This window comes from Sciurus vulgaris, assembly GCF_902686455.1.
Source record: "Sciurus vulgaris genome assembly, chromosome: 15".
NCBI classification, from domain to species: domain Eukaryota; kingdom Metazoa; phylum Chordata; class Mammalia; order Rodentia; family Sciuridae; genus Sciurus; species Sciurus vulgaris.
Window position 1 is genome coordinate 76,328,335 of NC_136476.1, and position 21,801 is coordinate 76,350,135.

The 21,801-nt window shown below is 49.2% G+C and overlaps 1 protein-coding gene across 1 annotated transcript in view; it reads right to left on the reverse strand.

Annotated features, from left to right (window-relative positions):
• Positions 1-21,801, reverse strand: part of CDK5RAP2 (CDK5 regulatory subunit associated protein 2) — a 178,385-nt gene that overhangs the window by 14,628 nt on the left and 141,956 nt on the right. Inside the window, 10 exon segments of the mRNA XM_079112477.1 lie at positions 216-481; positions 662-739; positions 3,458-3,703; positions 4,772-4,896; positions 5,799-5,959; positions 7,836-7,837; positions 7,840-7,959; positions 11,666-11,785; positions 16,165-16,337; positions 19,033-19,081. Of these exon segments, the coding sequence (XP_078968603.1) occupies positions 216-481; positions 662-739; positions 3,458-3,703; positions 4,772-4,896; positions 5,799-5,959; positions 7,836-7,837; positions 7,840-7,959; positions 11,666-11,785; positions 16,165-16,337; positions 19,033-19,081 (1,340 nt within the window).

Sequence of the window (21,801 nt, forward strand, 5' to 3'; positions counted from 1 at the left end):
CAGGTAAGGACCTCGACAAGCTGCCCCCCCACCCTTCCACGGTTTCCACACTGGACCTGACTCTGACCTCTCCTGGCCTACGCTTTCTGGTTCCTCCTACTTAGGGCCCTACTGAGGACAACTGTGCCACTTGCCTCCTAGCACCCTCAGTCAGTCCCTCCCACTCACTGCCCCAGTGAGCGCCTCTCTTTCCCCAACTCTGGCCGTCAGGTTACCTTTGTCTCCAGCTCTGGACTTGAGGGGCTAGAAGCCTCTTGGGTTTGCATGTCCATCTCAGCAAGGAGCCTCTGTCCCCGGTGGATCTGCTCACACAGCGCATCATAGTCCTCGATCAGGCCCAGGATGTGGTGGCCACTCCTGCTGGCCCACAGGCAATGGCGAGCAGCCAGGTGGGGCAGGCAAGGGGTGCTGGTTACAGAGCTGCCACTGTTGCAGGAGAGGGAGTCTGTGTCGTTTTCAGAGAACAGAGGAGCCTCTGAAGCTGCAAAATGAGAGGCAGAACATCAGACCTACTTGGTAGCACCCTGTGTTCAGAGATTACATGTTGAACCCCAAACCCCTGCCAAACACCTAGTTGGGACAAGGGACCCCCTTGCTTCAATTTAAAAGTCCCACTGCTATACCGAATGCTGCTTCAGTCACGCAGACTTCAGTTTTGTACCTGACTTTGGCATCATGGCCTGGGTGGAATCAAACAGGTCAAAGGAATGACTGCTTGCCATGGGACATTTGTCATCATCTGTAATGTGCAAAACAAGAGAAGGAAATAGACTGTTTCACTGCCACCGTGTTTGAGAAAGTAGTGAATGAGAGTACAGTCTCTCTCTCTCGTACACACACATTCATTCAGAAACACAGCATTCATTCAAGTTCTCCCTGGACGTCAGTCCTGCTAGACCTGTTCAGGACAAGAGAAAAGGAGTGACTGGGCCCAGTCCCTTCCTGGAAAACCTTCTCGTCAGACCAGAAACGAGAAGCTTGTCTCTGTTGCTCAGGACAGAGGGGAAGCACAGGGCTGTGGGAGCCTGGGGAGGACGCCGACCCCAAGGTGGCTCCTGAAGACTGGTGCTGGGCTGTGTTAAGACCACAGTGACTAAGCCCTGGGAAGGAGGGAAGGAGTAGGTGCAAGGTCATAGGGGTGTGAACCCTCATTCAGGGAGAAATAAGCAGGTCCTGAGGCCAAGGCCCTGATGCCAGAGGACACAGGAGGGTGCAAGGCCGGAACCAGGAAGACAGTGGGACCCACTCATGGTGTTAGGTTGGGCAGTACCTGTCGAGATCTCAGTTTGGGACTGCAGGAGTGAGTCTGAAGGCTGACGGAGTAACCTAAGAGAAAGGGAAGTGACCTACAGTAGAATATGGGGGTAACACATTTGAATCACCCTAAGAAGGCAAAAATCAACAGGTGCTCAAGATGACCGAGCAACACTCCATAACTTGGAAAGCACTTTCACATCTGAAAAGCTATTAAGCTTTCAAAAGCCAGTAGGCAGAATGGCACTGTAATTTAGATTTCAGGGAAAGAGAGGCCAAGGGGCAGCATAACCCAGCAAGGATGGTGTCCAGGTCTCAGAATCCCCCAGCTGCTCCTTCCACCCTAGGGAGCCAGGAGGTCAGCTCCAAGAAGTCAGCCCCTGAGAGGAAGCACTTTAAGCCAAAGATCACAGCCTTTAGAACTGAACACTCAGAGGGCTGCACTTAAATACAGTCTGGAAACATCTTTGCAGAGGAAGAAATGCTGCTGCCCAGGATGGAAGCCTGCCTTGTACTCATGGAGACAGAATTTGCCCGCTGAGGCAGCACTGTAAGCTGTGGGTACCCTGGATGGCCCCAGCCAGGCACACCAGGGCGCCTCTGGACAGACTTCAGACGCAAGGATGCGCTCACAGGCAGCCTGCTGCAGCTGCCCTGGCTGCTCTCCATCCGGGGGGCTCCAGCCCAGAACCATTCTCCCTATCTGCACCTCCCCTGGACCGTGACCACATCTCTTGGGTCCTGGCTTCTGGGAGCCCCGACTATATTTAAATGGTAGTACCCCTGCTTGCGGAGTCAGGCTAACACTGCTGCTTCTGGACTCTGCTGGCATAGAGACCACGTAGAAGACAGCGACGTGGCGCCGCCCCAACCCTTGCGATTCCCTAGTAGGATCTTATCCTGAGAACACAGTTTTAACAGAAAAAGCACGTGAACATAGAAATCACTAAAACTCCAAATCAGATACCTGAACAATCAACAGGGTAATGGTTTGGTGACTAATGATAATCCACAAAAAATTATTAGGAAGCCCACCTGAAAATGGGAACATTTATGATGTAACACTGGGCAAAAACAAAGGAAGTGGGGCTGGGGTGTGGTTCAGGGGTAGACTGCTGGCCTAGCGCATGCGGGCTCGGGATTCCACCCCCCGCGCTGCAAAAAGACAAAATCCAGAATGTACAAAAAAGCACATAAAATGGTACAAAAACCAACTTGAACAACATAAACTCAAGCCTGTATCTCATTAACAAATAAAAAAAAGTAAGCAAAGGTTAAAAAAATAATACAGAATCATGAAGAATCCCCCCCCCCCCCATTGTTACATTATCTTTCTGGTTAAAGTTTTAAGATCTTTATCACACAGAAATCAATGACCCAGTGTGGGCACTAAAGCAGACTCACTGGGTGCTCCCTAAGACACATGAACTTTTAAAATTAAGGGAAAAGACTTAATTCTTAATCCAAGTGATGATAAACTTTTGCACAACCCTTGTCTATAAAGCTTGTCAATGGTCCTTGCCCCTCTGAATGCACACAGCCACCTTATGGGCACCAGGATGACAATACCCAGACGCTTGAAGCTTAGGGTCAGGTGGGGTCAGGAATAGCTCTGGACTGAGAGGGAAATGAACAGTGCCATGTCACTCACAGCTCCAATTCCTTCATCCACACAGTAAAAGGGATGGCCTGGTCAACCGCACTGAGCTGATCATTTGTTGGCTAGTCCTGGGTTCTGTTGGGTTGGGGAAGGGATGTCTGGCCCTCTCTCTGCTCCCTCCACATCCCCTCCAAAAGCAAAAGAGGGCCGAGTGTTCTTTACCAAGAGGTTTTCTAGACCTATAGGACACTGAAAATCAGAGTAAGAGGCCGAGTTCTCTGTGAAGGGCAGTAAGAGGACTAAAAAGGCTTCTCAACCTTGGAGAGTCATGGGTAGGATGAATTGGATAAGAGAGAACAAGACTGGAGGCAATGAGGGTGGCTGGAAGCCGAGGCTCCACTTCCCACAGAACCAAGACATCCAGAGAGGTATGCCATTGTTCCAGAGGTAACTGGTGATTAGCGGTCAGGTGCCCTGGCTCGCAGGGTAGTGACGATGCCATCAAAGGCAACACTGGGCAGGGGCATCACTCAGAAGCTCACACATCACACGCAGACATACACAGCTGCATCTTCAAAAACTACAGAGAGGCAGATGCCATACCGTGTCTGTCTAGCTGAAGGGACCACTCAGGGACATACAGGGCTTGGACAGCCACAGTGAGGGCTCCTTCCTGGGCCTTCTTCACCCCCTGTGCCAGCTGCTCCTCCAGCTTGCTCTGCAAGGTGCTGTTGGTTTTGATGCCCATTTCCAACTGTGCCCGCAGAGCCTGGATCTCTGTCAGAAGCTTGTGCAGGTCACTGAGAGGCTCCTGCCCCTTCCAGCTTCCTGATGCCTCTGCTCCAGCCTCTGTGGACATGTGCAAAGGGAAGTCCTGACATCTTCCACAAACAAAGGGTCAGCCTTCAAAGGAACTCAACGGCATTTTCAACCCGCCACCACCATCCACCTCCCCCTCACTGAGAACTAGGTACAATTTAAAATAACAACTCGACTTTAAAAACAAAAATATTGGCTGACTTAATTGCTGCTATTCCACAGGCTAAATAAGAGCTGGAAATTAATTTTCACTTCTGGCCATAAAAGCCTAGCAAATTGCACACCAAACCCTGAAATTATGTCTAGTAGTAATAAAATCTATTTGGGCTGGAATTATAGAATGAAAGGGGATGATTTTAAGAGCCACAGTATATTAAAAAGACACAACAGCACGAATAAGAGAAGCAACTTGAGGAGAAATGAAAGCTGTGAGATGACCCTTTTCTAGATAAACTTTCAATAGGGAGAAACCATCTGGAAAATTAGTTTGAAAAAATCCCACTACACCTCAAAATTGATTCTGAAACATTAGTCCTTATAGTTGAGTCACTCTGATCTGGTATCTCTCTTGAAATAGACAGGACCAGGGCCAACATGGTCCAGCACCTGGTAGGCACCATGAGTATTTGCTGAATGAATGGGCAGAAAGAAACACAAACTAGCAGGAAGAGCACAGGGAAGTTATTTCTTGAATGCCTACTGTGTGCTGGAAGTACGCTAGGGTGCGTTAACACGCAACCCATTCAACTTTTACCACTCCACACTGTGGGTCTTTACAGACATGTTTCCCAAGGCAGGAACAGGCCAAAGGGTGAAGTGACCTGAAGGCCACACAGCCACATCGAGGGAGTGACGCTCCAGACCTGAGTTGGCATGATGCCTAACCTAGTCCTTCCATGTTTCCTGCTGCTATCTAACAGAAGTAGGCCAAAGAGCTGGCTTCAGATAAGCCACGCCTACCCTCAGGGTCACGCGGGTGTGATGGCAGCATGTGGGGAGGGCACGGAGCCAGAGCCCGCCCTCCTGCCCCTGCTGTAGGCGGTGCCAGCGGGCTCGCAGCCCTGGGATGTGACGAGCCTGGTCCCCAGGGCCCAGTACCTCGCCGCAGCCTCTGGTGCTCTTCATCCAGCTTCACGTACACCTTCAGCTCCACCCGGAGAGACTGGAGCAACTTGTGGTTCTGCAAGAGCAGCTGCTGCCTCCACTTCACCTCCTCCTGTGCCCTGCGACACCCCCAGTGGGGAAGAGAGGTTAACTCCAACCCGGGTGGCTTACTCATCCCCCAGGACAGGCCCACGCCACTCAGTCAGAAAAGGGGACAAAAACAGCACACGCATGGTTGAGAACTCCACCACAGCCTCCATTTCCCAAGGGCCTCTACCCTTTCTCCTATAGGCTTCACAGACACCCTAAAAGGAATGTGCTCTCTAATCCTCAATTCAGGGACAAGAGGAAGCCAAGTCCAAAAGGTTGTGTCTCTTACCCAGGGGTGCACAGCTCGGGAGCAGAGCTGGGACCCACACCCGGACCGCCTGACAGCAAAGACAGCGGATGGTCTACACCAGCACGCCCGGGCAGCCGAGGGCGGTGATGGGAACTCTGGAGGAGCAGGGCACCGGTGAATGCTGACACCAACAACTGAAATGCGGGGTGAGTCTAAGGGGACGCCGCAAGAGAGGATAGCCTCTCCTCCACTGGGAATCTCCCAGTGGCTCCCTGTGCCACTCAGAGTGAAAACCAACGTCCTCCTACAGCTCGGAGGCCTGATGTGACTCCACATCTGGACACCTTGTGCACTCGGCCCTACCACACCCTCTTGTCCAGGTGCACGGGCTCCCGGACGCCTCGAGCGGAGTGCACTCTGCTGGCTTTCCCAGAGGGCCACAGCATCATGCCCTCCGTGTGGTTCTCTACCCAAAGGGCATCTTTATAGAGATAGAAAGATGGAACACAGCAGCCCGCCCCCACCTCCCTTGGATGATCATCCCCCGTATTTCAGGCCCACCAGACACACGGCGCGTTTCTGTCCATCCCTGCACACCGGGGCAGAGGCTAGCATGCCTCACCCCGGGACTGCACCCCCAGTGCTGGCTGCAAGGGCTGTGGGGGAGGGGCCTGGGCCCACCTGCCCAGCTCCTGGCTCAGCTGCTGGTTGAGCACGTCCCTCTCGCTGACTTCCTTCCTCAGCCTCTCGTTTTCTCCCCTCGCAGTCGCGTGCTCCTGCCGCAGGTGCTCCAGGCTCGCCACGTTCCTGGAGAGGGACTCTCGTAATTTTTCATTCTCCTTCTGTTTATCTGCAAACACCAAGAAGTGCCACTGAGAAGGGATACCATTTGTTTTTTTCCAACCTTATTACGCAGATAGAGCACTTCAGCTCAAGCACTCCAAGAATACAAAAAGGAACGAGATTTAATCTGACACTGATGATTTTGGTGTTCTAATTATCTTATGCATTTTGGGCAGATAAATCTGTCAACATCAAGGCTGCAGATTAAACATCACTGGCAGGAAATGGGCCTGTTTAATTTTCTATTAAATAATGGGCCCTGCAAGCCTGGTTACTTTGCCTTCACAGAGTGGAGTGTGTAGAAACTACAGGTGGTGACAGGAAGCAGGGCCCCGAAGGCCAGCAGCCAGAGGCGACCGTGCAGGCCTCCCCTCCCACAGTCCGGCAGGGCTGGCAGAACTAAGCCTCCCATGAGGGCCTCACCCTCCTCGAGGTGCAGGAGACAAAGATGCTCAGAGCAGAGTGCTGGGGACAGGGTGGCGGGCTCAAGGGTGGCTCCTCCGCTTACTGACTCCATGGCCCTGAGCATGGGTCTCTACTGCTGTGTGTCTCAGTTTGTTCACATGTGCTGTAGAAGTAAAGGGTTAGCCCAGGGGGTGGTATGCAGGGTCGGGGCTGAAAGAACCCACATGGGTGAGGGGTGAGCAGGGTGGGTGGTGAGATGGCCGCGGCACCATGACACTAACCACGCAGGCATTACGTAAAGCCCACACAGGTGCTGCGGTACTCGACCTCCACAGCACACCTCCAAGTCCCGACTCACAAGTAGGAAACTGGGCATCATTGCCAGTGAGTGGCGGAGGGAGGGGTCAGACCCGGGGTTTCCGATGCCACTCTTCATCACGCAACGCAAGCACACAGAGGGCAACTTAGACTCGGGTGATCCCTCGGACGGCAGGCACCACTGTCCCCCACTCCTGGCCGGCTGTGTGCTCCTCACCTCCGAAGGAAGCTGGACCTGCTTGCTCCCTTCCATTTCAAAGATCTGGTTCTCTACCCTGAGCTACTCTGGCTAACCCCTCCTCATCCTTCGAGACTGGGCTCTTGGCAACCAGCTTCTCCAGGGTCCTGCGCTCCCCGGCCTGCCTTCATGCTGGCCTGCTGTGGGATGTCTGGATGTCTCCCCCATCAGACCCAAGCCCCTGAGAGGAGGACCAGGACTCACTGACTTCAGTAACACAGTCTCCACAGGCTCTGACTCAGAACTGGAGCTGGAGGATGCTTGCTGAGTGAATGATCTCCAGAAGCCCCAACTTCATTTCTAAAGCCCCAATCATATCAATATCCTCCAGAGAAAGCGGGTAAGCTGGCCCAAGCTCCAGCCCCACCTCCAAATAGCTGTGACTGCGGGCACAACAACTCCCACAGCCTGTTTCTTACGTGGAAAACAGGGATGATAATACTTCATTCCAGAATTGTTTTAAGTACTAAAAGAGAGCATGAGGGAAAGTTCTTTAGAGCTAAGCTCCAAATAAGAAGAATTAAGGAAGGGTCTTTTCAACCAACCAGCTGGCTGTTGGAAATCTCTGGTGGAGCCCTTCTCTCTTTCACTGGGAACCAAGACAAATGAGAGGTGGCTGTGTAGAGGGGACGAGTGACAAGGAAACAGTAACGTTTGCTGAGACCTTAGAGACACCATGCTGAGAGCTTTATACCATTTAATTGTCACAACAGCTCTATGAGGTATCCCCTAACCTCTCTGTACCCCATTTTTCTCAACTACGATATGGGAATACCTCACAGGACTGTTGTGAGAGCGACATGGGTAAAGCTGTCACGGGGCCCAGAATTCAACCTAGATTGCTCCGACTTCAGCCCCGCGTTCTTTGCCTGACACAGGGGCTCTGGGGCCCTGGCTGCCGGCAGCTCCTCTACTTCTTCCCTCGAGACCCTTTCAGGAGCATCGTATTGAGCGCCTGATTCTGCTTCCTCAGGAAATGAATCTCTGAGGGGAGAGAACTGTGCAGGTCTGAACCACAAGACAAAATGTTTCTAGACCCTATTAAAAACACAAGCAAACAGCTCTTTATGGACAGTCTCCAGCTTAGTATGGATGGAACTTCCTGGAAAAGTTTTGAACAATGAGGAAATACAACATGCAGTGAAAAATCAGCCCTGGGAACCATCCAAGTGATTTCTAGAGTCCAAGGGGAAACGAGAGTGAGCCTGAGAAGGTGGCAAGAGGGGACCCAGGCCTTCCCTGCCCGAGGTGAACACGGCAGGAGATGGGGCCAGGGTGGCTGAGTAGATGACAGCCTCAGCCTCCTAAAGTGCAAACTCACACACCAGAATCTGCCGGCCTCCAACCAATGAACCGCCCCCTCCACAACCCTCAGGGGACAGTACCACTGCAAGCCCTGGTCTCAGCCAGTACCTGGACCAGTCCTACACTCCCTCTTACACAGCCCAGTCAGGCAACCACACTGCTGCTTCTTCCTCAAGATGCCGAGGACCTGGGAGCCTCTCCTGTCCCCACGCTTCAGGCCTGTGGCCTCGCTCTGACCTGGCCTCCCTCCCCTTCTGCCCACGGGGTAGTTATCCTAAATACAATCTTTTCTTGTAATTCTCTGCTCAGAAACATCTGATGGCCCAGCACTGCAAGAGACAATCAAACAAACAAAACACAAGGTCCCAACTTCCCAGCCTAGAAGGCAGGGATCTCCAGGGTTTAGCTCCAACCTCATGGCACACCGCACCCCTCTCTTTTCAGAACCCATGTCCCTAAATGAAGTCAAACAGGGCCACTTCTGGTCCCCAGGCACACAATATGCTCACACCCCTTGCTGACTTTGCAGAATGAGGCTCCTTCCCTCTTTGCCTGGATGCCCACCAGCCTCTTCATCTGACAAAACCACCTTCAATTCTTGGCTAAGTGCATGGTCTCTGAGTGTGAACTGTAAAGGTCAGGGTCAAGTGGAGTGGAGGCCACTCCTCACTGTGAAGACTTCTCTATGCTGCTGCCCACTGCTGAAACCCTACCTCTTCTTCTAAATCCAGCTCGGATGACACTCCCCACCCTCTGAGCTTCCTCGTCTGCACCATTACAGTGCTCCCGTTCTCAGCTGCCTCGGAGAGCACCTACTGTATGCAAGGTGCCTCATCCGCGTGGCTTTCTTACTGAGTCCACTTACTACACCACAACCCAATGCCAGCTCCTGCTTGCCCAGCCACCCCACAGCCAGAACATGGTCATGGGCCCCTGCTGGTCAATGAGACCAGCAATGAAGTCTGCTGAGGCTACAAGGAGGACTTCCCACAACTACAAAAGGAGGACAGCAAGAAGACTGAGCCTCTTTCTTTCCATGCTTCAGACACCATCCACAGAGAACGGGATCCTCACAGACACCATCCCCAACTCTGATGTCACTGAGTCATGAAACCTGCCTCGGAACCACCTGCCTCTAGATCTCGTGTAAGAAACACAAGCACCATTGTTTCTAACAGTTCATACTCATAGTTCGTTATCTGCAGCTGCAAACATCCTGGTGAGAGAGTGATGACCTCCAACGTGCTCACTCCTCATAAGGTGGGACACCGAGCTCTCCAGAGGTGTGCGCCCACCCCTCTCTGCAGTACGACTGCTCTTCCTGCTAACTGCTCGCTGATCACACTATCATACAATTTTTTAATTCACAAATGTCTCTCCCCACCATCCTCCTCCACCATCTCCCTTACCCCAGGAACTCTGGTGCTGTTTCAGAGACACCTGGATTGAACCATGGCTCTGGCTTCTTAATAGCCGCAAGACCTGAGGCAAGACACATAACGTCCCTCAGTCTTCATTAGTGCAGTAAAAATGACGAATGCTGTTACCGTTACTGCTATTACCATTTGTAGTAACAGCACGATTGATGGCGGGCTGGAGCCAAAACAGGACTGAAGAGTAATCCGAGTGAGCAGGAAAAACTACCCAGGCCTACAGTGACCCAAGCCAAGGCAGTCGCCTTCCAAAGGAATGCCAGGCCAAGGAGCAGTTCTCGACAGTCTAAATCTGAGAGTTAAACCTGAGCAAGCAAGCTTTGAGGCTGGGAGGCCATTTCTTCCTCTGAATGCCACCACTACAGTAAACCTGGATAACTGTCAGCACCTGGAAATTCTAATGCAGAGGTGACAGTGTTTACCAATATTCCACCTCAAGGTTGTAAGGACTCCTGCCTTTCTCAAACCTACTCCCAAGATGAACGTTTCACAGCAGGGGGAGGCAGGGCCCCTTTTATTTCTTTGTCTTTTCAGAGACTGTGACAACATGGTGAGAACAGCATGTCTTTCCACCAGCGTAAATACTTTATGAATGCATTTTTGTAAACCTTCCCGTCAGAGGGAATTACTCTCCAGAGCAATTGCCTGCTCCATTGTAGCCGGTGGCCATTTGAGCCCCCAAATAATTCTATAATTGGATTTGCCAGGGAAAATGTAAAACAAAATGAATCTAATTCAGGCATTACCAAGAGTAAATGTGAAGGGCCCAGGCGTGTATTTCTCTCCTGTGTTTGATATGACTAATAACTCAGATTAATCCATTTCCCTGGGGGCAAGAGGGGGAGGGGCAGGGTGAAGGGAATGGGGTAGGAGGGGGAGAAATAATGGAGCCACTGTTTACCTTGTGAACTGGAGCGTACACAGTGCTTCTGAAAAGATGTTCTTCTACACTGATGGGGTTAGAGAGGAATGAGGAGTAGACTAGGGGTGGGAGGACTTGAGCACCACCATCAAGCACTACTTTTCTAGAAGTCAGTAATCCCACCTCTAAAAATGGAAATGACATTAGGGTCCTTGCCCACTGTAGTGTTTTAATGTTAAACTGGTCATGTTCTAAAATAAATAAAATAGTAAAATAAGACTGATAGTGACGATGGAAGCAGCCACGTGGCGAGCGAGGCATGAGCTGAGCCTCTTCATGGCACTGCCTCATCTCACCTTCAATGACCCAGTTTTGGGAAATAATTGAGCCTGGGAGAGGTGGTGAGCTGCCCAAAACCACGAAAGCAATAGAGGAGCCAGGATCCACACCCAGGTCAGTCCCACACCCAAAGCAAGCCAGGTCTTTCCCAGCACACCAGCTGCTGAGGGGACATTCTTCATGAAGCAAGGGCGCTTCCTGCAGCAATAAGGACAGAAGTCCAACATACACTGTTCAATGAAAATGGGTCAGAAGAGTGGATGCAGGGTATGTTAACTTTTGGATGAGAGGGGGACTAAGAATACATATTTGTACTTGTATTTTAAAAATCACTAGAAAGAAACAGAAGGAAACAACTAAAGTGTGGAGTAGGGCAGAGAGGACAGTGTTAACAGGTAGGATGGAGGGTCTGATTTTTGACCTCTGTGAAACTCTTACCTATGAGAAAAATATGTTTAGTGTTCATGGAAGATCATTTCATTCAGAGCTAGCCATGGTTATGCAGGAAGACTGGTGATCCTTTTGATTGGCATGTGAGAGTTACCAGACTGCTAAAATGCTGACATTTTTATGATCCATTAAGGGCAAAAAGACAAAATATGGCTTTGTCCTACCCTTGCATACCTATCTATATCTCTAAGCTTCCAAAGTCCAGTCAGGATGGTAGGGGTGGCAGACTTTGGCAGTGAAGGAGAAGTCAACATTTATCAGACACCTGCCTTGTCCATAGACTGTTCAATTGGGCAAATGTATCCCAATGAAGCACTCAGAGTTTGCACTGCCCTGTGGGAAAGTCCTTCCTTACCTTGATCAAACTCAGACCCTTGCCGTTCCAGCTGTTTCCGTAGCTTCTCATTTGTTTTAATAGATTCTTCTAAACGTTTTCTCAAAGTTCGAATTTCCTGTATGTGTTCCATTAGTAAGTCTAGAGGAAGGAAGGGCATTTTTAATTTAAAGTCTGAAGCTCCCAACAAATTGAATAATTTATAGACTATGCAGGGATCTTGAAATTCCAAACAGTATCAGAGGTGTTAAGATAGCAACTGGCAATCCTGTCCTAGGCATGGGGAGGCTGGGCTATTGTCCAAGGCCCACAGACATAGCTCTGTGCTGGTTCTTTGTGGCCTTCCACTAGGACGCTATTTTACATCACACGGAAAAATTATATTCCATACAATTTTAATGTTAACTCTAATGTAGCCTTTTATTCTTCTCAATATCAAATATTAATTTAAAATCTTCCTTATGGTGAAACCAACAGATCATTTTCAAGTCTGCTTAGATTGCCTGAGAGTTGATTAAACCACCTTCGTAATGAGTCCAGATATTTTTGAGACTAATTTTTTAAAGGAATGTGTTTATCTAGTTATCACTTATTAATTTAAGTCTGAAAAATAAAGCAAAACAATGCTAGTGAGAATGACTATAAGGGTAATCTCAAGAATACACCCTGTTAGCACAAGAATAAATGCATATGACCTTTTGGGGCTATTTATATCATTAGCCTCAGAAAAGTTCTTTTCCAATGTCTTTTACCAAATAATCCTACTTCTAGGGCTTGATTTCAAGAAATTGCCTGAGATGCTGACAAGTGTTTGCCAGAATACACAAAAATATTCATCTTGGCAGTATGCAACAGTAAAAACTGAAATAACTAAAATTGTTGAATAAACTGTACTGTATTTGTTATGATGCAGTATTTAAAACTGTTATGAAAACTATATAATACTATATAATGAAAAGGTTATCATCATATTATATTAAAATTTAAAACAGACACAAAATTGGTTATTCAATATGATCACAGCTCCACATAAAATCTTACCCAAACAGAAAAGACAAATATACAAAAGAAGGTGATATACTAAATATTGAAAGCAGTTACTGTAGGGCGAGCAATTTTAGATTTTCTAAAAATTCCATATTACATTTTAATATAATACTTAATAATAGATAAAAAAGTTTCCTGAACTTCCTAAAATGGGCCTGTATTATGTTTTCATCCTCTGAAACATTTCACTTTAACAAAGAAAGAAGGAAATTCAGTTTCAATCTAGAGATAGGTTTCTAGAGCCAGTTTAAAACGTAATCACATTAAGTATCCAAAGGCAAAACTAATGTCTTTAATTCATCAATTAGGGTACACTCAGTATGTCTTAGTAATGTTTGTTTTAAAACATTATACTAATGTTATGACCCAGTTTTAATTCCTCCAAAATGGCTTTCATTTAAAAGTAGCACAATGTTACAGATCTTTTCCTAATTAAATAGTAATTTTGCCATGAATTTGAATGTTTATGAGATGACTTAATTCCCAGACCTTCAGCTATCTCCTATTAATGCCAGAAGTGTGGCAAGTAATTTGGTGGCTGTCTGCTGCTCCCTCGGCAGCCCAGCTCTCAGGGACTCCACGTGCGCCACACTCGGGCACATCCCGGCACTGTACCTCCTGTCCCCAGCCTTCTTCCAGGGGCCAGTCAGGCAGGGTCGGCCAGGATCATATCAGCTTTGACTGCAACCTTCTTTGCTGGTTTACCCAAGCTCACTGCTGGCTCTGGGCTGGTAAATGCTCTGCAGTCATGGATACAAGTCAGCTTTCCCTGAGTCTGGCCGGGAGCCGGAAACAACACTGGGGCTTAAGGAAACACGACCAGTTGAATTGGACACCATTTGTTAATTATGCAGCCAAGGTAGAAGGAAATACTACACTAGCCTTTATGAAAGGGGAGAAAAGTATCCCTTACAGTAAATCCTTCTGACAAATGCTACCTCTTTAAAACCATAAATCCTGTAAGAAGCTACTGCCAAAAATAGATAAATAAATACATACATCATTTTGCCTGTTAGTTCCAGTTTAGAGAATCAATATTAAAAAAAAAAAAAAAAAGCCCCCAAATGAGGGGAAAGCTTCATGTTCAAAGATACTCCCCGCAGCACTGTTCACAATTGTGAAATCCTGGAAATGGTTGAAACATTCAGCAATGGGAACATACGGAAAACTGCAGTTCAGTCACTCAATGGACTATTCTAAAGCCATGAAAAATGACCTTATGTAACGGCATGTCAGGATGCAACGTTAGGTGAGAAAAGAAGGAGCAGTAGATCATCTCTCTACACAGATTATGAGCATGACAGAATGAAAAACATGCAGAGAATAAGAGGCTGAAAGAAGCGAGCACGAAGACAAGAGTGGCACATGAGCACGGCTCCAGAGGCACAGTCCCCATTCAGGGCACCGGCTGGTAGTCTACCAAGAGGGCACTAGAGAGCCCGGGTTGCAAGTCCCCAGAGGAAGAGAAACAGAAGCGAGGCCTGAACAGTCCCACGCTGGGAAGAAAGCAAGGCAGGGGAGACGAGGTGAAGGGAGAGAAGGGGCAGGCAGGAGGAGGTGGGCGCCTTCCAGGACGCAGCAGGAGGGCTATGAAGAAGTGGGACCTCAGAGTCCACGTGACATTATTTGGGTTGCATGGCAACCACCTCCTTCCTTCTGGTTCCTCCCCCTCAATCAAGTCTGCACAAAGCACTCGTGGGAGTGGTCCTGGGGTTCCTGGCAAGGAACTGAGCCCCCCACTGGGTTGACACAGCCCAGAAGAAGGTACACTAGGGACAGGCCAACACTTTGTGGTCTGGCCTAAAAACTAGGGAAAGGCAAAACCTAGAGCCAGACATGACCAGAAGGAATCAGCTACTCAGAAAACTGCAGAGGGATACTACAGAAATCCCGAGAAATGAGGTGCAGATAATGCTGCTTTAGACTCCGCGGACCTCTGAAGCACTGAGAAGGTACACTCATTGACAGGTGTGCCTACACCGCGTTCCTCCAGGCCCCGGGAGTACCAGCACGGCCTCAGAGGCACCGCTGCGCGAAGGCTCCACTGGCTTTCTTTGACATATTGGATGGAGCCACCTTGTAAAATTGCGTCTTAAAAAAAAAGAGTTCCATTGTTTAAAAATGGCTTCAAAAAAAAAATTTTTTTTTTTTTTAAACAATAACCTATGTGACCAAGTATCAGTGAAATTTTTAGCAAGAAGATGCCAGTGTCTGGTTTGTGTGGTGGTACTGTGACCAATCCTCAGGGAAGAAGGGAGAGACAACTAGAAACTACACTACCAAAGGGCCGGAACAATAGACTGTGGCCAAAGCTTGGCCCATCTCCATTCTGTCAACACGGTTTCACAGGGATATAGCTGTGCACTCACATCTGTGGCTGCTGTGTGCTGTGACAGCAGAGCTGAGCAACTGCCACAGGACCCTTGACCCCGCAAAGCCTAGAACGTTTTCTACCTGCCCCTTAGCAGGACGTTTGATGACTCCCAGTCTATCTGGTCTGGCCTATATAATCCTTCAAATCTCTGAAGCAAACTGAATCACAGTACAAAGGTCTACTTCTCACCCCAAAGAGGGACTGCACGTACAGAAAAAGCAAAGGGGATCAGGTAGCTTCCTGGGGAGGCTGACTGACTGAACTGGGCCCAAGGTCTGAGGCAGAACAAGAGTATTCGTGCTGAATGTCTGTGTCTCCAGAGGTCTCCTGCTGAGGCCCTCGGCTCCAAAGTGATGGCATTAGGAGGGGTGGCCTTTGGGAGGTAATGACATCGAGAGGCTGGAACCCTCATGAATGGGAACAGTGCCCCACAACAGAGACCCCAGACAGCTCTCTCGCCCTGTTTCCTCCATGTGAGGACACAGTGGGAAGACCACAGTCTGCAACTGGGAGAGGACCCTCACCAGAACCAAAGCCATGCTGGCTGGAACCCCGATCTCAGACTTCCAGCTTCCAGAACTGAGAGAAGTAAGCTTCTGCCATGTGTCAGCCACTCAGTGTGCGGTGTTCTGCTGCGGCAGCCTGGATGCGCTAAGACAGACCACCTGGCCCCACAGGCCGCGGGTCACACCAAAGAGAAACGTGGATCCATATGACCAAACTCCACTACAGAGAACCACCAGAACAGGGGCTCGGTGCTCGTGGCCTTCCTACAACGCAAAGCAGAAGGGTCTTCAGAGTGAGGAGTGACGGGAAGCCCTGGGCCTAGGCACTCCCACTGCTGCAGCTCCAGGGCTCCCAGCCCACCATCAGAGGAGCAAGGCAGCAGGAAGTCGCGTGCCCTTTCCCAGTCCCCACACTTTCACCACCATGGTTCTCTCCGATGATAAATGACACTCAGTGACCAGCTCGGGCCCTGGCGGGATCCCCTCTCACCTAAGAAACAGTCAAATGTCACCACACTCCACTCGGTAGGGCTGGACAGCGGGTCGGTGTTTAAACACAGCTGAGTTTACGATGCCTAATAAAGCTAGCTTACCTTGAGAAAAACGGTCGGCCATGACTGAAGTCCGCAGAGACTCACTGTCTTGCTTCTGGTCTCGAGAGAGGAAGGACTTATCGGACATTTCATCATCAGACAGCGCATGAGAGGAGAAAGGCTCAGGAGACTCAGGCAGAATCCGCTGGTAGTCTACGTTGTCTTCCTCAGTCCTTAACCATTGAGATTGAAAGACAAGTCATTCTCCTCACCAAGATCCCAAGCCAGGGCCAGCACCTAAGTACCCTCGAGGTCACTTTCCCTTCCTAACGGCCCCATGTGCTGACTTCCGTCAGCCTTTTCATTTCTTTACCGCGTTAAGGAATGACATTCTAAAAACAAGAAGGGCTCCATGTGCTTGAGTTTGAAACCAAGGAAGAAGGGGAAGTGAGGGGACTGTGCCTGTCCCACAGTCTGGCGTACAGCAGAATAACTCCAAGAGAGGAACGGGGTCCACAGCAGCTGCTTACCAAGTGCCCACTCGGAAGAGGCACCCCGGGTCTGACCTGGGCCTCCTGGCCCCTGTGAGGAAGGGAGTGTGGTCCTCCATGGAGCCGGAAAGCCCGTGGTTCAGCGTAAAGCAGCCCACCACGTACACTTGTAAGTGGCACCTCCCAGACCTGAACCAGGCCTGTCTGGCTCCAAGACCCCCGGAGAAGGTGGGATTCTGGTCCAAACCATGAAATGGCCTTTTGGACTAAAAAATCTCAAAATCCTTGAGGTCCCCCAGCAGGTCCCGGCCATCATGTGGTTATTAACCCGTACTTCCCAAGGACCACCTGAGCCACAAGGAAAAGCTCCCGTGAATCTCCATTATAGAGAAGCTCCTTGATTTACGCTCCTTTCCCTCCCACTATCCCATTACTTCTTGTCAGTGGCCACAGCCTCATTATTCATGAGCTCAGACAAGAGCAGAGGACTCCGAAGCTGCAACGCATTCATTAGCAGGTAAACACCAGGCGCAGCTCTGCCCGGACAGCCTGACGGATGCACAGGCTCGCCGCGGCCTGCAGGAGTGCGGAGTGGGCCAAGGGCAGCCGCTTAATTAGCTTAGGAGTGACCCATGTGAGGGCTGAGCCTGCAGCTGACAAAGAGGACAGAAGGAAAAGAGGAATCTGCCTGAAATGGCGAGGGGTGAGCACTGGCCGAGGAGGGCTAAAAGACTCTCCAAACTCATCAGCCTCCCCAAATGACGAGTCTGGCCATGTCTAGGCCCAGCCTGCCTTGCTCACGGATTCCCTGCCTCCCACAGAAGAACGTTGGGACTCTCATCACAGCCTGAGGAACGACAGGTCCAGCCTGCCTCTGGCCTTGACCCAGGATCCCTGCTCAGAGGGGCCATGCTGCCCTCATTCCAACAGCCCTGGGCCCTTCACTCATCCTCAGACCTCAGCAAGACCAGAGGCGTCCATGCCCTCCCCACGGCCTGACAGCGGGGTGTGGTCTGCCATCCTAAGGAAGGGAGAAGTGAGGGGAACTGGGCGGGGTCCCAGGTGCTACTGCAGGAGAAGTATGTCTTCTAAACTCATGGAAGACTTGAGTAAAATGTCTTCCAGTGAGTTACGAACCTCTTGCTTGCTGTAATGATGCTGGCAGCCTTTGTAATAACAATAAAATCTAAATTTCAGCATTCCAGACTGGTCTCTATTTCTTTATTTTACCCCTGGGAGTCCAAAGGGCCACATCCTTTAAAGAGAAGGAAGGAACCCTACAGTGTCAATAGCATTCAGAACCTTTAACAAGTTACAGGAGGATGAGACCATGGCATTTGCTGATGGCCATAAAGGCAAGCTAAGAAGGACTACAATTCACACGTTGTCACTGCCCCCAAAAGACTGCAAGCCAGGTACAGTGGCGCACACCTGTAATCCCAGTGGCTCGGGAGGCTGAGGCAGAAGGATAGTAAGTTCAAAGACAGCCTCATCAAGGGTGAGGCACTAAGCAACTCAGAGAGACCTGTCTCTAAAGAAAATATAAAATAGGGCTGGGGATGTGGCTCAGTGGTTAAGTGACTCTCAGTTCAATGCCTGGTACCCGCCCCCACCCCCACCCCCCAAAAAGCAATGTAGAATAACAATAAGAGCACAGGTGTTGATGGTGACAGACCCAAGTTCAAACCCCAAGTCTGCCTCTCAATGGCAAACATGCAACTCTCACGCACAGCCTCCTCACCCTAAAATGGGAATAAAAATGCTCACTTTGTAGGGTCAAAAGTAACAAGTGTGAAACACCCAGGGCGGCAGCTGACACACCAACACCCAGAAAGGCTAGCCAGCTCCTGTCCTGTTCCAAGGACTCTGGGAGTGGAAAGGTAAGGCAGAGTATCCCGACACCACGTAGCAAGTGCTGTGATGTAATTATGTGCCAAGCACGACAGGAAGAATAAGTAGCCCGGATGTGGTGAGAAGGGTACGGGGAGGCCCTTCATCTCCACTCCAGCCACTCTGAAACTCGAGGAGGGAGGCAGGGTGCACAGCGCACGCACAGCCATGGTCAGGGGACAAAAAAGAGCAAGATAAGGTGGGTGTGGGGCTCACGACAGGAAGAGGAAGGTGTGGAGGGGTACAGAGGGAGGACCAGTTGGCCCGGGGAGGGCTCAGATGCCAGGCTGAGGAGTCTGGAAATTTTATCCTGCAGGGCCCAAGAGCCAAAAGAAGCAATATGTCTCCTGATTCAAATCCCTGACAGAAACACCAGTAGTGGCTGGAATAAGTGAAAGGAGGCTGCAGGACACCCCCGTGGTCTCTGATTTGCACAGCTGTGGTCAGTCCTAGAGGTGATGGGAGGGAGCTGGAATATTACAAAAAGCTGGAGTCAAACCCAAACCAGGATGTCCCAGAAAGCCTTCATAACTAACGCTACACTCACCTCTCCATCGGCTCATTCTGGGGACTCGGCTCCACTCCAGATGATTTTCCTGAAAGCAGAAATACCATCAAGAAAGAAGGAAAGCATTTTTTTAAAAAGTGCTCCCTAATATGGTCTTGCGCACATATGTGCAGGGCACTGTTCCACTGGTTTAAACACCCTTTACAACAAGCCCAGATGTTAAAAGTGGGATTAGAAAGAGCACAGTTCAGACGAGAGACTCCTGCTTTATCGCTGGTCTGGCTCTAGTTCCAGGTGACAGCACTGAACCCAAAAGGCAATCACAATAGCATCACTGGGTGTAATTCTTTTTCCCTCTCTAAAATTCTGATGCTAACAGAATATACGCTCATTATAGGAAATGTGTAACAGAATCAAGAAAGCGCTCGGTCCTCCTGGTACCTGCAGACCCGCGACTGTGTTGCTTTTGCTTCTTTCTTCTAGGCCTTTGCGCAGAGAAGATGTTGTACTGACTTAATTTTTTCACTTTCTACTTTATTATAAGCATTTTTCCAATGAAATCTGCTTTAGAAACCTCAGTTCTAATGGCCACACTAATACTCCATTGTAGGTACACGTGTCACAGTCTGGCAGTTTTGCCAGTTCCCTATTCTACATTTAGGTCATCTCCAAATTTTCATTTTAATAAATAAATGAAATAAACATCTTTGTGCATGCAGCTTTATCTGCATTTGAATTATTTCCTTAGGAAAGACTCTCAGAACTAAGATTACTGGGGAAAGGAGTACTCGAGTGCAGCCGAAAACACCACTGTCTACGGCAGGGGCGATGACTAAAAGGGACGACAAAAGAAAACAAAATAAAGCTCAGGACATTGTTGGGCACAAGATGTGCTGCTCTGTTCCTGCATGTCATCATTGCTGTTTGAAAGGAAGCATGAGCCCAGATTTCAAAGAGGCTAACAACTTTATTTTTAAAATACTTCAGAACTCTGGAAATTGCAGACCGGGATGAGCTCTTTGAAGAAACTGACGCGTGGCTAAAGAAAAAAACAAACCCTTCTACAGCGGCACTTGAAAAATGAGACTATAATTAAACTGCACCCACACATACAATTTTCAAAACTACTCCTAAAAGGAAAAGTTCTCAAATGCCGCAGCGGAGGGAGGTGATCACCGGAGCTTGCCTGTTTGCTTCCTGGCTCACGGTTCCCACCTACAACTCGCAGGCACCAGCATGGCCGACCCGGCTCTCTCTGCACCCTTGCAGGCTAGCTGCCTGGGCACCAAGAGCCAGTGCCACATAAGGGCTTGAGAGCCACCTTCCACTGCAGGGCACTTGGGGCACTGCACCACCAGGAAGGAATCTGACGGGCCTGAGTGTGTGACTGGGCCTCCCAACAGCCCCAGGAGTGCGCTGTTCGCAACTCCACTGGAGAGACAAGAGCCCAACGCAGGAGGCCGACAGGCGGCTCTCTCATGCACCCGATCCTCACTCTGGCATTACTGAGTTTTCCAGTTCATCTGCGAAGGAGGTGGGGACAGCCTCATAGCTAGTGCCATCGCAAAGTGCCCAGCCAAAGTGTGTAAAGATATTTTGATTTCTTGCAAGGCAGGGAGAGGCTGGCAGACCTCCAGCACAGTGGACAACCTTGAGGCCTCCGCCTGCCTGTCCTCTAGCTCCTTCTCAAGGGGGAAAGTCACAGCTGATGTGGTCAGACTTCATGACCTTGACCCTAAGTTCCAGATCGGAAGACCATCCCTAATGGGGAGGGACAAATGTATGCTACGGAACATCTCAAGCAGCATTTTTCTTTCTTTCTTTTTTTTTTTTTTTTTAGCAGCTTCAAACAACACAAATTTATTATTTTGCCATTCAGAAGTCTGTAAAGAGTTTCAATGGGTTGAAACCAAAGAATTAGTGGAGTCACACTCCCTCAATAATTTAAGAATTTGTTCCTTAGGTCTGTGGTATGTATAGCTCAGTGGTAAGAGCACTCACCTAATATATGGGAGACCCTGGGTTCCATCCCCAGCACCACAAAATAGATAAATAATTTAAAAAAAAAAAAATCTGTTCCTTGTCTTTTGAAGTTGGAGAGCTGCATTCGTTGCCTTCCTTGGCTCATGCTCTCTTCTCTCTTCAAAGCGACATCCTAGCATCTAACAAATTTTGGTCTCCATCATCTAAGTCACATCTGTCCCTATGATTTCCTGCTTGCGTGTTATTTATAAATAAATAAATAAATAAATAAATAAATAAATAAATAAATATTTTTAAAATATCTTTATTTTGACAAGCAGCATTTTTCATCCCATGCCTGCACTAGGGCTGCTTTCAACATTCAGCTGATGATAGACGCTGACCCGATCGACACTGAAGATGGGCCATCTGTCCCAGCCCAGCCTTCCCTAGAGCTTAAGAGTTACAGGCAATCAGCAAGGAGACCCTTCTCCACATGCAAGAGTGTTCTTCAGCGCACCCCTCCCTCAGGAACCTCACAGAGTGGGTACCCTTGGTTTGAGGCAGGCTTTAAGCATCCTGAGTCTCCTGACCATAAACCCATCAAAGACCTCTCCTCCATTCCTAACAAAACCTGTGGCCACGGAAGGAAGTGCCCCAATGGCCACCAGCAGCATGAGTTCCCTCTTTTTCAAATAAAGACTCTGGGGAACTTATAATAACTCAAGAACAACAGTATCCCACATGTTCCCCTATCACAACAGGGTTCTTTTAAAACTCAATGACAAATGGTTATTGTGGGATTCATAGGGAGATCATAACAACTGATGCATTGAATTTCTTGGT